This window comes from Musca domestica, unplaced genomic scaffold (genome assembly GCF_030504385.1).
Source record: "Musca domestica strain aabys unplaced genomic scaffold, Musca_domestica.polishedcontigs.V.1.1 19, whole genome shotgun sequence".
In the NCBI taxonomy this organism is placed as follows: Eukaryota; Metazoa; Arthropoda; class Insecta; order Diptera; family Muscidae; genus Musca; species Musca domestica.
The window spans coordinates 9642973-9661124 of NW_026712245.1; the positions used below are offsets into that span (position 1 = coordinate 9642973).

The following is an 18152-nucleotide window of genomic DNA, read 5'->3' on the forward strand; positions in this document are numbered from 1 at the left end:
TGATGAAAATTGTGCGCGTTATAGTCGAAAGAAGTTCACACGTTATATGAATGCATGAATTTATTATATGCGATTTCTACAATCCTTTATACAGATTTGATAGTTTATGTGTAAAACACATGTCATCTGATAGTTTATTTCCTTATTACAACAAAACGAAATAGGATTCGTGACGGTAGTACTTGATCGATAGTGTGTACTCTATTTGCTTTCCTCATTTTCTCTTTATTCTTCTCTCTCGCTCCCGCACTTTTTAACTAAAGTCGTTGAGTCCAAAGTCGACTAACATCACCCTAATATAGTTGGTGAATGGACGGACTCAATCGTCGCCATCTTATTGCTGTGCTGTGTTTTGAAGAGAATTGATGAAAAAAGAGTAAAAATTTCCAAAATTAAATAGATAAAATTGTATAAAAATATTACGCAAATAAATATTGTAACATTGATCAATTAAAAAACGTTGGAAATTTTTTTTCTTGGAGTCGTATAATTTTTGATGAATCATCAACACCAGACGATTGATGGAAAATTATTGTGTATGTACCACCAAAAATTAAGTATAAAGCAATAAAACTAAAAAGACCAATCTCGCACCAAAGGTTAGAGAGAGATAGAGCGATTAAGTGTGAAAGAGATAAAAATTGTACTCGTGCTTTCGTATTTAGTTAGCAAGGATTTGGGCTGTGGTAGTTTCGAGACTGAGCCACTAGAAATGATGAACAACTATGAACAGGCGAGATTGCCCACAGAGCGTTTGAAGGATATCGGCGATATTCATCAGATAAACTTTCCCGAGGAGTCAGTATTTGAACATGTCGATGTAAAAACACAAAATTTTAATTTTGGCGCCAATATTATAAGCACAACAACAATGTCATCGTCTGCACTTATTTCGACCAGCGAAGAGGAGATCAAAACAAACTCAATGAAAGAAATACAAACAATAACATTACCGCCAACGCTTTCCACAGAAGATTTAGAAATAGTTGGTTCTTCAATCGCAGACACTCCTCCAGTAAGCGTAGATGAGAGACAAGACTCGGAGGAGTGCACAGAAGGAGAGTTGTCGGTGGAAGATGTTTTCCACGGCGCATCAAAACATTCAACTGAAGATATTACACATTCCGAGCAATCGTCGCAGGGTGGTACAGAGCTCAATACCAGCAGCTATAACGACAACGATGTCAATGATGATGAAGAAGACGCAGATGATGACGACGAAGATTCGGATGATTCTTCCTCAGACTCGGACTACTCCGATTTAAGTGGTCTGTCAGATATGTCCGGCAAGGAGTGGAAACCGATTAGTCGCCCATTGAACTGGGTTCAGAAGCAAATACATTCGGGGGCAAATCCTCGGGAAATTTTGTCAAAGTTCTTGCCCACATCAGCTCAACGTATCAGCCCTGAGTTGACAGATATGACTTTATGGCGTATTTTGGCCAGTATGATGGCCGAACCACCCAGGCGCAAAAAGCTTTCATACGTCAATACATTCGATGATGTTATCGATCTACTACACAAATCCAAGAATATTATTGTTCTCACTGGTGCCGGTGTTTCAGTATCTTGTGGTATACCTGATTTTAGATCCTCAGATGGTATATATTCTCGATTGGCCAAAGATTTCCCCAACTTACCCGATCCGCAGGCCATGTTTGATATCAATTATTTTTCCCGAGATCCGAGACCGTTTTACAAATTTGCCCGCGAAATTTATCCGGGACAGTTTAAGCCGTCACCGTGCCATCGATTTATAAAAATGCTGGAACAAAAACAAAAATTGTTAAGGAACTACACCCAGAATATAGACACATTAGAACAGGTGGCCGGCATAAAAAATGTCATTGAGTGTCACGGCTCCTTTTCGACAGCTTCGTGCACCAAATGCAAATACAAATGTGATGCAGAGAGTATACGGGCAGACATCTTTGCCCAGCGTATACCTGTGTGCCCACGTTGCCAGCCCAATGTTGAACAGAGTGTGGATGCTTCCCAACCGGTATCTGAAAGTGGACTACGACAGCTTGTGGAGAACGGCATAATGAAACCTGACATTGTCTTCTTTGGAGAAGGTAAGAGCACGTTGCCTTGAACGTATGTGGCAAATCAAACAATTTGTTTTTCTTTTTTTAGGATTACCAGAAGAATTCCACACTGTCATGGCAAGTGACAAAGATAAATGCGATCTACTGATTGTTATGGGTTCATCACTTAAAGTCCGACCAGTAGCATTGATTCCCAGCTCAATACCGAATAATGTACCACAGATCTTGATTAATCGCGAACAACTACACCACCTGGAGTTCGATGTTGAACTGTTGGGAGATGGTGATGTTATTATTAATCAAATCTGCCATCGTCTGGGAGAGGATTGGCAAGATATTTGTTTTGATGATCAAATTTTGCAAGAATCTAACGAATTAATGGCATTGAATGATGACGAAGGGGATTGTGAAAGCAGTATGAAAGGAACACATCCGCCAACGGATAATGACTGCGTTTCCATAAAATCCAGCCAATCCAATGATTTAATGTTGCAGTCTGGCACAAATTATTCCGATTCCGGCTTTGAAACTTCATCAACATCATCCATAAAGCGAGACGGAGAATTTCTCTGCCCCGATTATCTAGATGAACCTCTTGAGTCCACAGATTTTGGTGGTTCTTGTGATTATCGTCACCTGTCTATCGACTCATCAAAAGATAGTGGTATTTTAGGCGATGCCTCCAATTCGGCGACGACTCCTGTCTTCAATAGTGGGTTTTCTGAAACAGGCGATACTAAGAAAAGCCTGAATATGCCCGCAACCTCAACACAAGCAATCCCGAACAAGAAAACAATGGCAAACAGCTTTGATGGAACCAAAACAGTAGCGGCTACAGATGATGAATCCAAAGATGGCGAAAAAAGTATCCGTAAAAAGCAAAAACGTCAAAGTGCTGCTGAGAGGTTGTACAAAGGTACATATTACGCACATGATGTATCTTCGTCCTATGTATTTCCTGGTGCCCAAGTATCGTGGTGTTCAGACTCCGAAGAGGAGGATGATGATGAGGAAGACGATGATGAAGATTGTGCTAATTCTAAGATTACTAAGGAGACAAATTCCGGCGATGTTCAGGCAGATGAAACTGCAAATTCTGCAACGTCAACGTCAATGATGACAACGTCAGCCCAAAGTGAAACGACTACCTTTACTAATATTATTACAATCAACCCAGCAGCGGAACAACAGAAAAAGAGACATTCAACCGATAGCCCGGCAGAAATCTACAACACAGAAGATGGCGATAATCCAACATCAACATCCGTTAGCCCGCATAGTCCACCTCCACACAAGAGACGACGAGATTCCGCCAACACCCCCTCGTCACCAACAGTCTCCTTGCAACCTGTAAATACTTTTAATCGTGACTTGGGCCCGTCGTCGTCATCGTAAGCCACTAATTTCTCATTTATAGTATAATTCTTATTTTTAGAATAGTTGTAAAAAATATTCATAGGCTTTTTTCTGCATTTCGGTAAATTGTTAATTTTGAAAAAAAAAAACAAATATTTTAAATATCAACAACTACCTATGTGGAGTTTATGTTTTGTAAACATGTATTGCCAGTTTTACATCTGTTGCTTATGTTGGTAATACTAATCCTTCTCACGTAATGCAACTGGGACAAAGTTAATGTTCCGATTAAGGGATTCAATTTTAGGCAAGCATTTATTATTCCCTTTTGCTAATCGCCAATACACACAAATATAATTATTTTTCCCCCTTTTCACCGTAAAATAACTTTCTGTTTTTCTTTTTTATTTTTAATATGGTTATATAATGTTTAGCAATTATTACAACAATGCCGCAACTAAAGAGCATTATAAATCTTGATAAAAAATTGACCCGCGCACATACAAACAAAGTAAGATATAAATATTAAAAATATGTAGAATTTAGAGATTAGTTTCTAACTTATTTAAAAAACAAAACTAGGAATAAGAAAAATTAACATATAAGCTTTCTGAGAATATAAATAATTATAAAAAGAGAAGAGAAAAAACAAAAACGAGAATAAAACAAATCGCTATGTTAATAAAAAACATACGTCTAAACATACATATAGACGCATATTTATTTTTCTAATTCCAAACATGTTTGGAAAACAACGGGAATGCAATTTCACAAAGCTATACCATCTAATTCTAATGATATGGATATATCCAATTTTCAAGACCCCCCGCTCCTTATATATTTCTAACAAAAAACAAAAACTCAAATGTGTCCCTCTTCTAGTTATTAATTTTCCTTATACAATAACTCTTTTTAATTTTAAACCATATGTTAATAACTTGAAACAAACATACATATATATATACCATACCGATTACCTTTGTGTACATAGAACAAAATTACATTTATTTCAAAATCGGTACTTTGCTGTGCTTTTACAAAATTTTACCTTTTCTATATTTCTTTTTTTTTTTGGGTTAGTTTGGTTTCTATTGATGTTCTTTTGATATTTTGTTTTTAAAAATATAAGAATACTTATAATATTATATTTTTTTCAATAAAACAAAATTATATCAAACTCAATTATTCGGGTTTGTTTTAATCTGTTGGTGTTGGTAAAAAAAAATTGATACAAGTGCGAGTTAAAATGTGAGAAATATTACAAAGGGTAACATTAAATTTATTTCGCATGTATAAAACGGTATAACTATGGTACAATTAGGATGTAGAACAGTTTCGTAAAACTACAGAAATACAGCTCAGAGGCTATGCCGCTTCCTGTCAGAATTATTCAAAATTATAGGCAACAAGTTGTTTTCATTCATTTGATTTTTTTTGTTGATTTTTAAAATGAGTCAAATAGCGCAAAATATGAATGAAATGTCTGAACGTTCTCTCAAAAATATGATCCTAAGTGTTCAATCTTTCAATTCTACCTCTGCATTGAATTGTAATGTCAGAATTGCTATCAAACTAAATGCAACAAATTGCTTTGTATCAAATGAACAAAACAACTTGTAGCACTGATTTTTAAGAAATAAATAAGTAAAAAAGCTGTAAGTTCGGCCGGGCTGATCTTTCAATACCATTCACCATTTGGAACGATTTTGGCAATTTTCAAAAAAATAAATTCCTTAAAAAATTCTGTTAAAATCTCAAAAACACCGAATGTAGCCGTTATATTAGGGTCTATTCGACGACGTGGACCTGCATGAGCAAATTTTGTCATAAACCATTACAATATTCAAATGCGAAACTTGAATAAAAAATTCGTTGAGGAGGTACCGTTATATGGGGATATACGAAAACGTAGACCTGCACAGACAATTTTTTGTCTTAGGCTGTAGTATTTCCTACGGACATCAAACACCAAATTAGAAACAATTCTGGTTAATAATGTCGCTAAAATCATCAAAATACCGAATATCGGGAGGTACCGTTATATGGGGTCTATATGAAGACGTGGACTTGCACAGACAATTTTCTGTCATAGGCTGTAGCATCCGTTACGAACTTCAAATCCCAAATTTGTAACAATTCCGGTGAATAATGTCGTTAAAATCATCAAAACACCGAATATCGGGAGGTACCGTTATATGGAGGCTATACGAAAACGTGGACCTGCACAGACAATTTTCTGTCATAGGCTGTAGTACCCATTACGAAATTCAAATACCAATATCAAATTAAATATTTCCGGTGAATAATGTCGTTTAAATCACCAAAATACCGAAAAAAGGGAGGTACCATTATATGGGGCCTATACCAAAACGTGGACCTACTTTTGGACTTTTGTTATAGAAATTGGGTGATTTCTATAACAAAGGTCCTGCAGACATAATACACATTTGAGTAAAGTTTTATCAACCTACTTTATTTCTTTCGGAAGCTAGAGGGATTTCCACAGACGGACAGACGGAAGGTCACCGCTAAATCGACATAGAGTTTTATGCAGATCATTTTATGCCCTCCATACTATGGTGGAGGGTATAATAAACCAAACGCGAAAAGTAAATGAGAGGTCAAAATTTCTTTTTTTTTGCGTCACAAAAAGCACATCTTACTTGTTACCTATCTAATACCTCACTGTGTGCCTAAAATTTGCAAATAACAAACTAAAAGAAGATAAAAGGTGTGTACCCTCAGCCTGTGTTGTTGCTTTTTATGGAGGAAATACCGAACGAGTAGACCTATATAAATATTAAACCGTGGCCAATTTGGACTATACCCACTAGTTCCTTCTCTTTATGTGAGATATGTGATAATTTTTGGAGAATTATGAAATATGCGTGAGGTAACATTTATTCAAAATGTTAACCGCATTGTGAGGGTGGTACCAGGAGTGAGCCGATATATCCAATCTTGGTAGAAATATTGGTGTGTGTGTGAAATTTGAAGAGAATCTGATGCTTATTTCCCATTTTATGAGCGTTATAATTATTCAATATTTTTACGTACATGATAGTGAGCCGATTTTGTGCATTTTCCGACCTGCCATAGCACATAGACATAGCAAAGTTTGCACTAAATTGGATGATCATTTCTTGTTCTAGACGATAAATTATTTTGTGTGTAAATACATGCCTTCTGTGGACTAATTAACAGAAGGAGCGGTTCGATATTACCCACATCCGAAATCGAAATTCTACAATATTATGATGTAGCAAGTTTGGATCAAATCGTATACAACTCCCTTTGAGAGATATCGTGCGCACCAGCCAGACAGCCAATGGACGGAATTTTGGCGAATATCAGCCAAAATTGGATTGGATTTTGACACTTACGGCCGAATTCAACCTAGAAGCAAGCATGTCAATCGATGTCAATCGAGATCGATGGAGAATTAGATATATAGCTTCCAGATACATGCGAGTCATGTTTGAGGGGGCCAACATGGTAGGACTTTCTAATTTGTTTTAAAGAAATATTGCAATTATTTATATTAGTTTATAAAAACATTTTATTAAGTTTTTATTAATAGTAATAAATGGAATTTTAAATAAATAAAAACAAAAGTGACAATCAAACGAACCAGCGGCAAGTGTATATTACTCTAGAAACAATAACATTAAACAAATCAACTATGACTTATTGAATAACGGCGGCTAATTGACATATTGCTCCACTCTCTGTTGCAGCATCTCGTCATCAGCGCCAGCAAAGCTCGATAAACGTTTTTTATTCTTAATAAAAACAAACGTTGGCATACTCTTCACTTTATAATAATCACTGATCTCGTTGAATTTGTCCACATTGATCTTCAATACGATGGCTTGATCTTTGTACTTCTGAGTCAATTTGCGTATATGAGGATCCATTTCTTTACACGGACCACACCAGGTTGCATAGAAATCGAGTATTACTAATTTATCACCAGCATTTGCCAGTTTCTTTTCGAAATCTTCGGTATTCTTTATTATGGAGACCATTGTTAAATTTGTTGACCAAAAAAGATCTGAGAAAAAATAATAAATTGGTATGGTGTTGATTCCTTGTAAAATTTGCGACAAATGCATCGATTTCACATACGCACACCTTCATATGAAACGAAAAACTCAAACAGCAATGGCTGAATTGTGAACGGTAATTTACAAACGAAAATGCTGCTGCTAAAGACAACAGTGCACTCAATCACAGAGATGGCAGTTATGGGAGACATTGTACAACTTTTATTAAGAAGACAAAATATAAAACAAAAGTAAACTACATTTATTAATATTCCATTCGTAATATATACTTTTAACAATTTGCCGTACATAATACCAAATACCAAAAATATTACAAATATCAAATCTCTTCATTTGGTCCCCGGGTCCAAACTCCCATATATATTATGTACATCTAATTTTACATGTGTTTTAATATCAAATTATGTACAATTTGTTCTTTGTATTTGTTCTCTGTAAATAGTTAATATTGATATGTTTCACAAATACCAGTATTCTGCTACGTATTCGTATTTGCTAGAGAGTCGTTCTTTATCTTTGAATTATCCATGTACTTTTTGAGACGCATCATTAATTGAATATTTTCCAATGTTAATTCGGCTACCTTCGTATCTAGCATGGAACACTTTTTATTAGCCTCTCTCAGTTGTTTTTGTAGCATTAAATGCGTGGGATTATTGCATTCGGACTCCAATTCATTGGGCGACCCATTGCTATCACTGTAACATAATAATGTGGGACTTTTGGCTTCAATTTTATTATCCTCGCTGGGCAATGTTGTTGTGAATTCTTTAAAGATTTTCTTGAGTGATTCCAATTCTTTTTCAACACAGATATCATTCACGTCCCCATTGGGCAATGGTGTTTGGAGTTCTGGTGACGTTGCGATACATTCGCCAGAATTCGGTGTTTCCTTGTTGAGATCGTCATCACTACTTGGTAATGTTGAGCTAAATTCTAGAAATGTTTTCTTGAGCAATTTCAATTCTGCTTCTACATCATTAGAAGGCTCGCATTTCGTTTCCCCTGTTGCATTTGCATTAATGAAGGGAATCGGATCGGAGCTCTCTTTAATGCCACTCTCAGTCTCCTCGGTGATAATAATCTCGGAGACAGTACAACTGTTTTCTGGATATTCAGATCTAATGATATCTGTATCCACTTGAAGCTGTTGCAGTAAGTCTTCTGTTGAGCCAAATGTTTGGATTGGCCTTTCGACTATGGCTGATTTCCCTTTGACCTTTGGTTCTATCTTTACAGGTGTCGGGGCATAAATAACAGGCTCCTCTCTTGCAAATTCGTCTGAAGCGGGCTGATATGTTTTAATAGCCGAATTTAATTCTGTTTTATCAACGACCAATGCAAATAACACGTTATCCAATGATTTTATAAGATCTGGAAGGGATGATGTTATAGTTTCATCTGTCAACAAGGCCCACTTATTGTAGTGGGCATGTAACATTTGTCTATCGGAGATCCACGTTAGGATGTATCTATGCAGGGAATGTTCATTGAGGGAAGCACGTATAAATGCACGACCTTTGCCCCATTTGGTCCACGTCTGTTTCAATTCCGTAAATCTCTGACGCTCGTGAGCCGTAAGGAATACCTTGCAAAAATCCCAAAAACATGGATCTGTAAATGCCGTCGTGGTATTCGTGGCCTTTAGGATACTTTTCGATGTCCCAGTTACAATTTCATGCATATTTTGGAACAGATTTGCCGCTGCTGATGCCACCAGATTTGGCAGTTGTTGTTGCTGTTGTTGTATTAAGCCATACTGAAAGGCTATCTCCAAGGTGTCGCATAGATTTGCCACATGTTTGTTCTGCTCAGTGGCCAATTCTTTACGCCCACTAAACTGAATATTGCATTGGGAAACCGCAGTTTGTAGCCGCCTGAAAATATCATGCTTTCTCTTATGGAATGTGGGCAGGGTAGGTGATGATAAAATATTTTCAGAAATTGCAGCATATTCTTCACTCGCTATACATTCTTCCAATGTATTTTTATTTGACTTTTCCACATCCTTTTTGGACATTGCCTTGCATAAAAGGCATAAATGGTAAAGAAATTATCTCTGCCAGGAGCAAATTCTTGATTCTCCTTCAATAAATATATGAATTGTTGTAGATACGAAGAGAGGTAATTGCATCAATCTAATTGGTGTATGTTATCTATAAAAAAATATTAAATATATAAAATAATAGACATTTACTCTTTAACCAATACAAGACGTACCTTTGTTTTGCTTGTTTTGGTCTTTTGTTGTTGTGTAGTTCTCAGATAAATCAAAAACAAAAATTTGAAATAAGAAAATATTTTTTTTATCTTTTGTCCTCTATTTTCAATCACAATATACATTTTGACATAACATTTGGTACTCAGCTGGCTTGAAAGGGGGACCCTATCCATGAATGCATGTATGCCAGCAAACAATTGTGAGTGAGTAATCGTCGTCGTTGACTAGCAGGCTGTCCATGGTATAAGAATATAGGTAGACGCATCGACACAGCTGCTGAGATAATGAACTGTCAAATCAATTTTTTAATTGAAAATGTTGAATGAAAAATTATTTAAATTTGTAAAAATTGTTGAAAAACGCGAATTATAATAACATCCGAATGACGTCTTATAAGAAAACATTTAAAAATCTACTTATATTTGAAAAAACATTTAAATTATTTTGACATATCAATGCTCCCAAGCGTTGATGCATCTACCTGTATTTTTCTTCCATGAGGCTGTCAATTAACTAATCGGCAAGTGTGGGTTACTATGGCAAGAAAAATACAGGAAAACATTGATACGCCATGATTTTTAAAATGTTTTTTATTCTTTTAAGAAATAAATTTTTATAAGTTTTCTTATACGACACTAGATTGGACATGAATTTTCCAACGAATTTTACGAATTTAAATAATTTTTCGTTCAACATTTTCAATTCCAAAATTAGTCAGATTGTTCCAATTGTGTCATTGTTCCAGCAGCTGTGTCGATGCGTCTACCCATATTCTTCTACTATGCAACGTTTTGTAGCGAAATAAACCTTTAGAGATATATAGAACATGATATTGAAAAGAAATTTTGACCTTCCATTCAGTTTTCGTGGTTTTCATTTATTTAGATTTCGTATATCTAAACGTACTTTTATGAACGGAGGAATGTCCCAAACTGTTATAAATCAAAGCCGTCCCCACGACGGCGTCAAAATACATTTGACGTTTTATTGTTTTGGATATGAACCACTTAAGACGTCATTAATCGAAAGATAAATAACCAACTACCCCACCCATACATTTGTTTATTCCCTAACGAATCAAAACAAAAACACGATGTAAACAACAACGAATGAAACGTAAACAACACAACGAAGACGAAAACAAATCGTGTCGAAAAACGACGCGAACAGAACCAACGATTGAGATGGTCTCGCAAATGAACCACATTCAACAATTAACCATACAAGCGATAAGTTCAGTGAGAAGAAAAAAAAAATAAATAAAAAAGAAAACGACGAAGTAAAAATAAATTCTTTGACTTCATCGAGAAAACATATAATAAATAGTACACGAAAGACATAAGAGAAAGTGAACAAAGTAATACAGACAGTCGTGTCACTAGCGGCACAAAAGTACAAACATTTATAAAAATAAAAATTTCATTTTATTAAATTTGTGATTGTTGTTCAACAAAGGAAAAGGAGAAAAAAAGACTAATTTGTTCCTAAATTCCTTCGAAGTGCAAAGAAATTTTTTGTGTTCGATGAACAATTTACGTTATCGAAAGACTCTTGGCGGTGTTGGCATAATAACAACGTAAGTATTGCACTGGCAATTGTTGTAATTTTTGTGTTTTGTGTAAAAAAGTCCAAGTTTGAGATATGACAAATTGTGTGTTGCAATTTGCAAAATTGCATTGCAATGACTCAGTAGAAAAATAAGAAACTTTGTGCATGCCCGCATTCGTTTCGATGGCACATGCAGACTACGCAATTTATATGAATTATGGGGGCTCGTCTCTCTCTACGACGATCGTTTAAATATACCCAATTGCGTCTAAAATAACTTCCGTGTGTTGTTTTTGTTTTGATCTGATTACGTCACTTATCTTGCATTGTTTTTGTGGTTGTTGTTGTTTACGAACTAAAATTGTTTTGAAAACAACTTGTTAACGACGTCAACAAATGCAAGAAATCATTTTGTAAACATTTTTTTTGCAGTTAAAAATAGTGTTTACGAATAATTTTTTTTTTTCATGTCGTAGTGCTCCTTTACCACTAAAGTCATATCCACTAAGAATTTCTATATCGTATGATATCTTGCCCATTACTCATTGTGTTGAATATTAGCGATCAAAACAAAACATTCGATTTTGTTGAAAAGAGACAGACTTAAATATTTTTCTTTTCGCTTGCCATAGTTGCGTTCGCCAAGGCCAAATACAGAACACATAGCCACACTTCCAAAAGTGTGTTGAGGAGGAATTTTATGAAGTTTGTGACGCACTAACATTTCAAGTACATTTTTGCTTGATAATGGGTTGGTTGGGGGCAGGTCACTATATTAGAGGGAAATCATTTAAATTTTATTGTTTAGAATTATTCAGTGCCTATTCCATTTCTTCACTTTTGGCTTAAATCTATTTTATTAAAAAGTCTTCGATTTTTTCCAAAATTTCCAGATTTAGGTATTTTTACCTTGATTTAGGGAAACTATTTTGACCCGAAAGTCCGGTTTCAAGACCCCAACTAGAACCGGATCCACTTACCCGATATAGACAATATAAGTATCGTTGGAAAGCTTATGAAAATACCTATCAAACAAGGCTTTCGGAAGTTATAGTCAAATTATCGATTTTTTGGACCCGGATGTTGTATAAAACCCCCAAAAAGTCGAAAAGGGGCCCATTATGGGGATCAACCGAATTGAGGCCAAATTATTGCTGACACTGTTATCTTCCAAAATGCTACAATTTGTGCTAATACCTTTTCTTGGTCCAGAGATATTCTCTCGAAGACTTTTTACTTAACTAGAGTTGTTCTCCACTTTCAGTTATTTCAGTTGAAAAGGATATATAAGAACATATCCCTAGAAATGGCACACGCAAAAATTCATACATACATACGCATTTGTATATCTAGGCATGTTGCTATAAAATTGATCGACCGTTTTATTTATAGATAGGGTGGCGTGCTTTTTTCGAAAGCAATGACAAACTATTGCTGTTGTTGTTGTTTAGACACTCTTGTTAGTAAACAGTAGCATGATTATGCTATTGCGCCTTAAATATTTTATTTTTTTTTATATCCAGCAACGGGTACTAACTAATATCTCCTTTTCTCCATCTTCTTCTTTGCAGATGTGGCCTTATTTTATACGAAAAACATAGAATTAAAAAATTTCTATCGAAAATTGTTGACACGAACAAGGGCAATAATGGAGATAAATCTGAACCTGACTACATTTATATCAAATATCACATCTATAGGGAATCGATGAGAAAATTGAAACAAAAGGAAGAAGACGATAAGAAATGGATTAGCGTCATTGTAAATCCGGTTGGTAAATGGTGGAAGGCTTTGAAACATTCCGTTGCATGGCGTTTATTGGATATTGCCCAAAATGGAAGTCATCACGACCGTTTGAAGGCTGTTCGGCAATTGGCGAGCATCGATCATTTGAAAGACTGGGATTTTCGTCACTTGGCTCAAATATGTGATGCACGCACCGCTGTGTCCTTGGCCCGATCTGGTGCCGATAAACGTTGGTTCGTACCCGTTCACATGAAGGGTTGCATCAAGAATCCCAAACTGGTACTGTCTGAGTTGCATGATTTATTGTCACACCTGAACTCGGCCAAATTCTGTGTTAAACATTTCTTTAAAAAGTATTTTCCGGAACAAGATCCCGTGGTAAGCAAAAATGTCGATACCAAAATAAATTTTTGCTTCATAGGAAGGTATTTGCGATAAGATAAATAATTGGTATTTGCCGCTCATGCGATTAGGTTCAAAAATCAGCTATTTTTTATATTCTGAATTGAGTAGCAAATTTAAGATAAATAGCTATAAATAATACATATATCAGTTTTTGCGGAGTAATTTCTAGCTATTAATTTAATAATATTTGGTATTAATTATCAATATTTTGTTTTGGCTTTCAGGAGGACGTATGCGAATTCTTTACCCAGGACCATCCCGTCTCATTCAATGTCCATGAAACCGATTTGCTTAAGGAAATTATTGCATTTTTACATCACGTGACCAAAGAACCCGAAGTCTCAGAGCAAATTATCAAAGAGGGCGGTCTGGTACATCTAATGGAATTGGCAAAAATATTTGCCGATGACAATGAGACCCTTTCGACACTCTGTAAAGTTTTGGCAAATATATCCTTGGTTAAGGATAGTGTAGAGCATTTCTTTGTTAGTGGTTGGATTGGAGTATTAGCCGAATGGCAGCAATGTCCCGATCTAAGACTACAAGTGATCTCTGCAAAAACTATGGCAAATCTTGACCACGACGATCCCAATTACACTGTTTATCCGCCCAATGTATATCCATTGCATCCACGTTTGAGAACTCGTACCAAACCAAAGGCCGATATTATTTTTATTCATGGGCTTTTGGGAGGAGTTTTCATAACATGGCGCCAGAAGGATCGCAAACCAACGGAATTGGGTCTCTATGGTAAAAATGCATTTTACACCAGTGAAACCGATGATGTTTTCTTGGTTGGCGAACAGCGGCGTTTAAATTTGAAAAAGAATGCAAATGGAAATAAGAACAAAACGGAGAAGAATATAGACAATGAATCAACTGTCCAGCATGAAGAAAAGGAAGTCACCGATGAAAAGAAGAAAATATTAAAAGCCCACACTAAATCTTCAAGTAAACCTTTGGCTATAAGTGATGCAGCCACCAAGGAATTGGTGGAATCCCTGAAAAGTGAACCTGAACTAGAGGCCGATTGGGAAGTTGTACATCCGGATGTTCCTTTGGCTGCAAATGAAAATTGTTCCGGCGAATTTAGTGTATCCGGCAACGATTGGATAAATCAAGACAACGAAGAGGACTATACCAATTGCTGGCCAATGGAATGGTTACCAGAAGATCATCCAAATACAAGAATAATAGGCATAGATTACACCTCGGCTGTAACCGAATGGTCAGCCAACTTCACCAAATATTGTCCCTGTGAAAAGGGACAAGGACACATAGAGACCAGAGCCAATTCTCTACTAGAGCGTATCTCAATGTCTGATATAGGCAAAGACAGGCCCGTTGTTTGGATTGGTCACTCAATGGGAGGTATTCTTACAAAGTTAATTCTGATGAAAGCCAAAGACAGTAAAGATCCCAAAGTGCAGCAACTCGCCCAAAATACCAGCAGCATTGTATTCCTTGGCACACCCCACAGAGGCTCTCCCATAGCCAAATGGAAGCAACATATGCAAATGATACTTTCCCCCTCCATTGAGGTAAAGGAAATGGAGGAAAACGCGCCACGCCTTCTAGAATTACACGAACAATTTATGAACTGCCTACGTACCTGTTTCCGCAACATCAAAGTGGTTAGCATTGCCGAAGGAAAGCCCACCATGCTGACATCCTTTAAATTTCCTTTGCGCATTGTAACCGAAGAATCTGCACGCATAAATTATGGTGACTTTTATGTTCTGAAAGATGACCATCTCAGTCTCTCGAAGCCCATTTTCCGACAATCGTTCCTTTACAAGCGTCTATTGCAAGTAATAGATGAGACTGTGAATGAGAAAAGTGATCCCGTTCTAAAGCAAGCACTGTCTAGCAAAAGCTCCGAGATACTGTCGCAAAAGTCACCAGCCGTTCATACTCCTAGCATTGTAGAACAAGCTAAGAATATTTTGGCATTGTTACCACAAATTGTACTTAAATTTTCCACAACGTAATCGTTGGCACATGTAAATGTCTCCTAAAAAATGTGTGGCATAGTGTATTATGGCATTCCTTATAAACAAACCTACCTTGTCCCTTGTATTTCTAGATTTCCCAATGTATTACTTCGAACGAAATTTTTCTTAATTTCAGGAGCTTGTCTGTCCATTATATTAATGTATGTATATTTATTTAAACCCGTAGTTGTACTCAGTTATCTATTAATACCACCATCGAATCATGTAAATAGTAAAAAATGATCATTATTTTTGTATATTTCTCACCACGAATACCTGAATTTTTTAAATAAATATAAATTATTTTTTTAAAATGTAGTTCTAGTGGTAACACAAATTTTATTATTTTAAACAGGACGCAATTACATGCTGTATTCAAATGAAATCAGTCATTTCCATTCAATTCCTGAGTCTTTTGTGCGGCTAACTTTTTGGCTGCTAATCTTTCTTGCGCCAACCGCCTGTTTTCTGCTATACGAGCCATTTGCTCAGCAGTCAATTGTTTAGAGGCGGGTGTGGATGGCTGACTTTGTGGAAGCGGTGTAGCCAAATCACTTGTATCGTTCATGTTGTGTATGACAGAGTATGGAGTTGACATAACGGCATTTCCTCTCGAAAATGATGGCGTACTAAACGATGAACTGCTGTCTCTTGTGACATTAGGGTTCGGTGTGGCATATTTCGATGTACTGGCGGCCGGTGTGCGTGGAGCAATTTTCGAAATTGCAATTTGTTCATCCAATAAGGCATCAAATTCATCGAATGGCTCGTCGGCTGCCGCCTCAGCTCCCACGTCGTCCGCATCTTCAGAAGCCTCATTCATATTGCCGTGGTTCTTTGTTGCCTCAAGCATTCCCAGCCGGTAACGTGACATGTGCACTTGTAAAGTCTTCTTCTTGCCCAAACGCTCAATATTTGTGAGGATATCATCGAATTTGTATGTGGGATACATTCTATGGCCCCAATGCTGTAGACGTCTCATTATTTCATCTAGATCCTGTTTTTCATAGCCTTTACCTTTGTATTTAATATCTTTGAAGTACTCCTCTATTGTGTGTAAGCCCCTTGGCCCACGTAGAGTTTCTTCCGTGAGACGAGGCCTTGGATTTACGACTGTTCTTTTCTTTGGCTGCACCTTTACAGCGGAGCCACTTGAAGCCGGTGTCGCCCCATCATCTTCATTGTTTTCCTGTGCCTCATCATCACCAAATAATTGTTCATTGTTATCATTTTCATTTAATATATCATCAACACCATCGTCGCCAAATATTGACATGTTTGTATTGAATACGTTTCCTATTTATAAAACGCCGCCAAATCTGAAAAATTGTTTGATAAGATATTTAATTATATATGTTTACCAATTATTGCAGCATTTTGAAACAATTGCTCAAATGCAGTCTAGAATCAATACTATGCTTACCTATAAATGCCTTATTTTGGAATTCGCTTCTCCCTTAGGTTAAATGCTGTCTTTTTTAAAGTTATTTGATTTAATTCCGAAAACTCCCCCTTCAAAAAACGGGTTGTTTGGTACATTGCGTCGGAAACAAAAATAAAAAACGTTCCCAACTTATGAAATAAGGATGGAAAAAAAAGATGCACGATAAAAAATAAAGAGAAAGCAAAAATCCTGAGACATCTGTTGTCTACGAATGAGACATGAGGAAAACGCAATCAGCTGGCGTATTTATTAAATGAACCACGGGACTAGCACTTGCTTCAAAGACCTAAAATGGTAGACTGGACAAAATGCATAATGGAGAAATAGTTAATGTTAAAAATATATAGGGGCGCTGCTCACAACAGTGACATGTTAGCATAAAAATATGATTACAGAGCAGTTTTTCGAATAACATTTACAGTGAACCATGGTAGAAGAATGCTTCTATTCTTCTACCTTGCAGTGAACCAAAAATTGTATTCTATTGACGTTTTTCATTAATTGAAAATTGCATCTACAAGTTCTGGAGCGGAGTATATGCATGTTACCTTTACTTTTGTTCCGTTCCGGAACCTGCAATAGTTGCTATAATTCAGAACTTAAAAAATGTTAATAAAATAACCCTAATTTCCTTTATGATTTAGAAAAAAAATACTGAAAAGTAGCAGATTCTCAGGTTTGTCTACTAGTTGTATAAGTTTTTCTTTTATGGGAGCGGTGTTCGAGTAAAAAAAATGCAAAAAGTACAAGAATAAATATAAATACTATGTCGCTGTTTCTGGAACACAACTTGTGCCACACTTTTACTAACATTTATAACTTTGAATACCCTCCATCATTTGGAACAAATTTGGAAAATTTCAAAAAAAAAAATCTGTTAAAAATTCTATTAATGCTAGGAACACAATTGGAGCGAACGACGAATTTCGCCCTACGCGGCGACAAAATGAGCCGCGAAAATTCGTCGTATGGAACACAATACCGACGAAATTATAAAACAGCTGATGAAGTTGTTTACTTTTTGCTCATTTGTTGACTACAATGAATTATACAAGAACACATAATTCTTTACGTTCTCTATTATAATTTCACTTATGTCCATCTTCTCTATTATAAATTCACTGATATCCATCTTCACTCAGGCGCAAGTACACAAATAAATAAACAAATTAATTATGTTTTTTTATACGAGTAACAGATAGTAGAGTGACCATAACAAATTTTAAAGTAAAAAGTAACTGTATTTACTAAAACACATAAAATTCGTACAAGTATGGCCACCTTGTACTGTTTTGTTCGCCGGTCGCCGGCGTATGAAATAGA

The 18152-nt window shown here is 36.1% G+C and overlaps 5 protein-coding genes across 5 annotated transcripts; 2 read left to right on the forward strand and 3 right to left on the reverse strand.

Annotated features, from left to right (window-relative positions):
* The first annotated feature begins 283 nt into the window (after positions 1–283).
* LOC101899580 (NAD-dependent histone deacetylase sirtuin-1) lies at positions 284–4109 on the forward strand. The gene is made up of 3 exons (XM_005182577.4): positions 284–536; positions 600–2075; positions 2137–4109. Exons 2-3 carry the CDS (start codon positions 713–715, stop codon positions 3441–3443), a joined length of 2670 nt encoding a protein of 889 aa, XP_005182634.2. The 5' UTR covers positions 284–536; positions 600–712; the 3' UTR covers positions 3444–4109.
* A 2872-nt stretch (positions 4110–6981) lies between these two features.
* Positions 6982–7519, reverse strand: LOC101900260 (thioredoxin-1). Its single transcript, XM_005182581.4, has one exon. It carries the CDS (start codon positions 7517–7519, stop codon positions 7109–7111), a length of 411 nt encoding a protein of 136 aa, XP_005182638.2. The 3' UTR covers positions 6982–7108.
* Positions 7520–7691: 172 nt separating this feature from the next.
* On the reverse strand, positions 7692–9807 carry LOC101900082 (sorting nexin-29). Its single transcript, XM_005182580.4, has 2 exons — positions 9692–9807; positions 7692–9627 (listed from the first exon to the last, which is right to left on the reverse strand). The coding sequence occupies exon 2, from the start codon at positions 9489–9491 to the stop codon at positions 7950–7952; it is 1542 nt and encodes a 513-aa protein (XP_005182637.2). The 5' UTR covers positions 9492–9627; positions 9692–9807; the 3' UTR covers positions 7692–7949.
* A 957-nt stretch (positions 9808–10764) lies between these two features.
* On the forward strand, positions 10765–15703 carry LOC101899411 (protein SERAC1). Its single transcript, XM_005182576.4, has 3 exons — positions 10765–11268; positions 12812–13364; positions 13616–15703. The coding sequence occupies exons 1-3, from the start codon at positions 11216–11218 to the stop codon at positions 15380–15382; spliced, it is 2373 nt and encodes a 790-aa protein (XP_005182633.1). The 5' UTR covers positions 10765–11215; the 3' UTR covers positions 15383–15703.
* Positions 15686–17106, reverse strand: LOC101899229 (protein TIPIN homolog). The gene is made up of 2 exons (XM_005182575.4): positions 16809–17106; positions 15686–16704 (listed from the first exon to the last, which is right to left on the reverse strand). The coding sequence occupies exon 2, from the start codon at positions 16659–16661 to the stop codon at positions 15771–15773; it is 891 nt and encodes a 296-aa protein (XP_005182632.1). The 5' UTR covers positions 16662–16704; positions 16809–17106; the 3' UTR covers positions 15686–15770.
* Positions 17107–18152: the final 1046 nt, after the last annotated feature.

Coding starts and splice junctions, on each gene's coding strand:
- LOC101899580 (XM_005182577.4), top strand. CDS start 713: ATGATGAACAACTATGAACAGGCGAGATTGCCCACAGAGCGTTTGAAG. Junction 2,076..2,136: donor CATTGTCTTCTTTGGAGAAG/GTAAGAGCACGT, acceptor TTCTTTTTTTAG/GATTACCAGAAGAATTCCAC.
- LOC101900260 (XM_005182581.4), bottom strand. CDS start 7,519: ATGCATTTGTCGCAAATTTTACAAGGAATCAACACCATACCAATTTAT.
- LOC101900082 (XM_005182580.4), bottom strand. CDS start 9,491: ATGTCCAAAAAGGATGTGGAAAAGTCAAATAAAAATACATTGGAAGAA.
- LOC101899411 (XM_005182576.4), top strand. CDS start 11,216: ATGAACAATTTACGTTATCGAAAGACTCTTGGCGGTGTTGGCATAATA. Junction 11,269..12,811: donor GGTGTTGGCATAATAACAAC/GTAAGTATTGCA, acceptor TCTTCTTTGCAG/ATGTGGCCTTATTTTATACG. Junction 13,365..13,615: donor TTCCGGAACAAGATCCCGTG/GTAAGCAAAAAT, acceptor TTTGGCTTTCAG/GAGGACGTATGCGAATTCTT.
- LOC101899229 (XM_005182575.4), bottom strand. CDS start 16,661: ATGTCAATATTTGGCGACGATGGTGTTGATGATATATTAAATGAAAAT.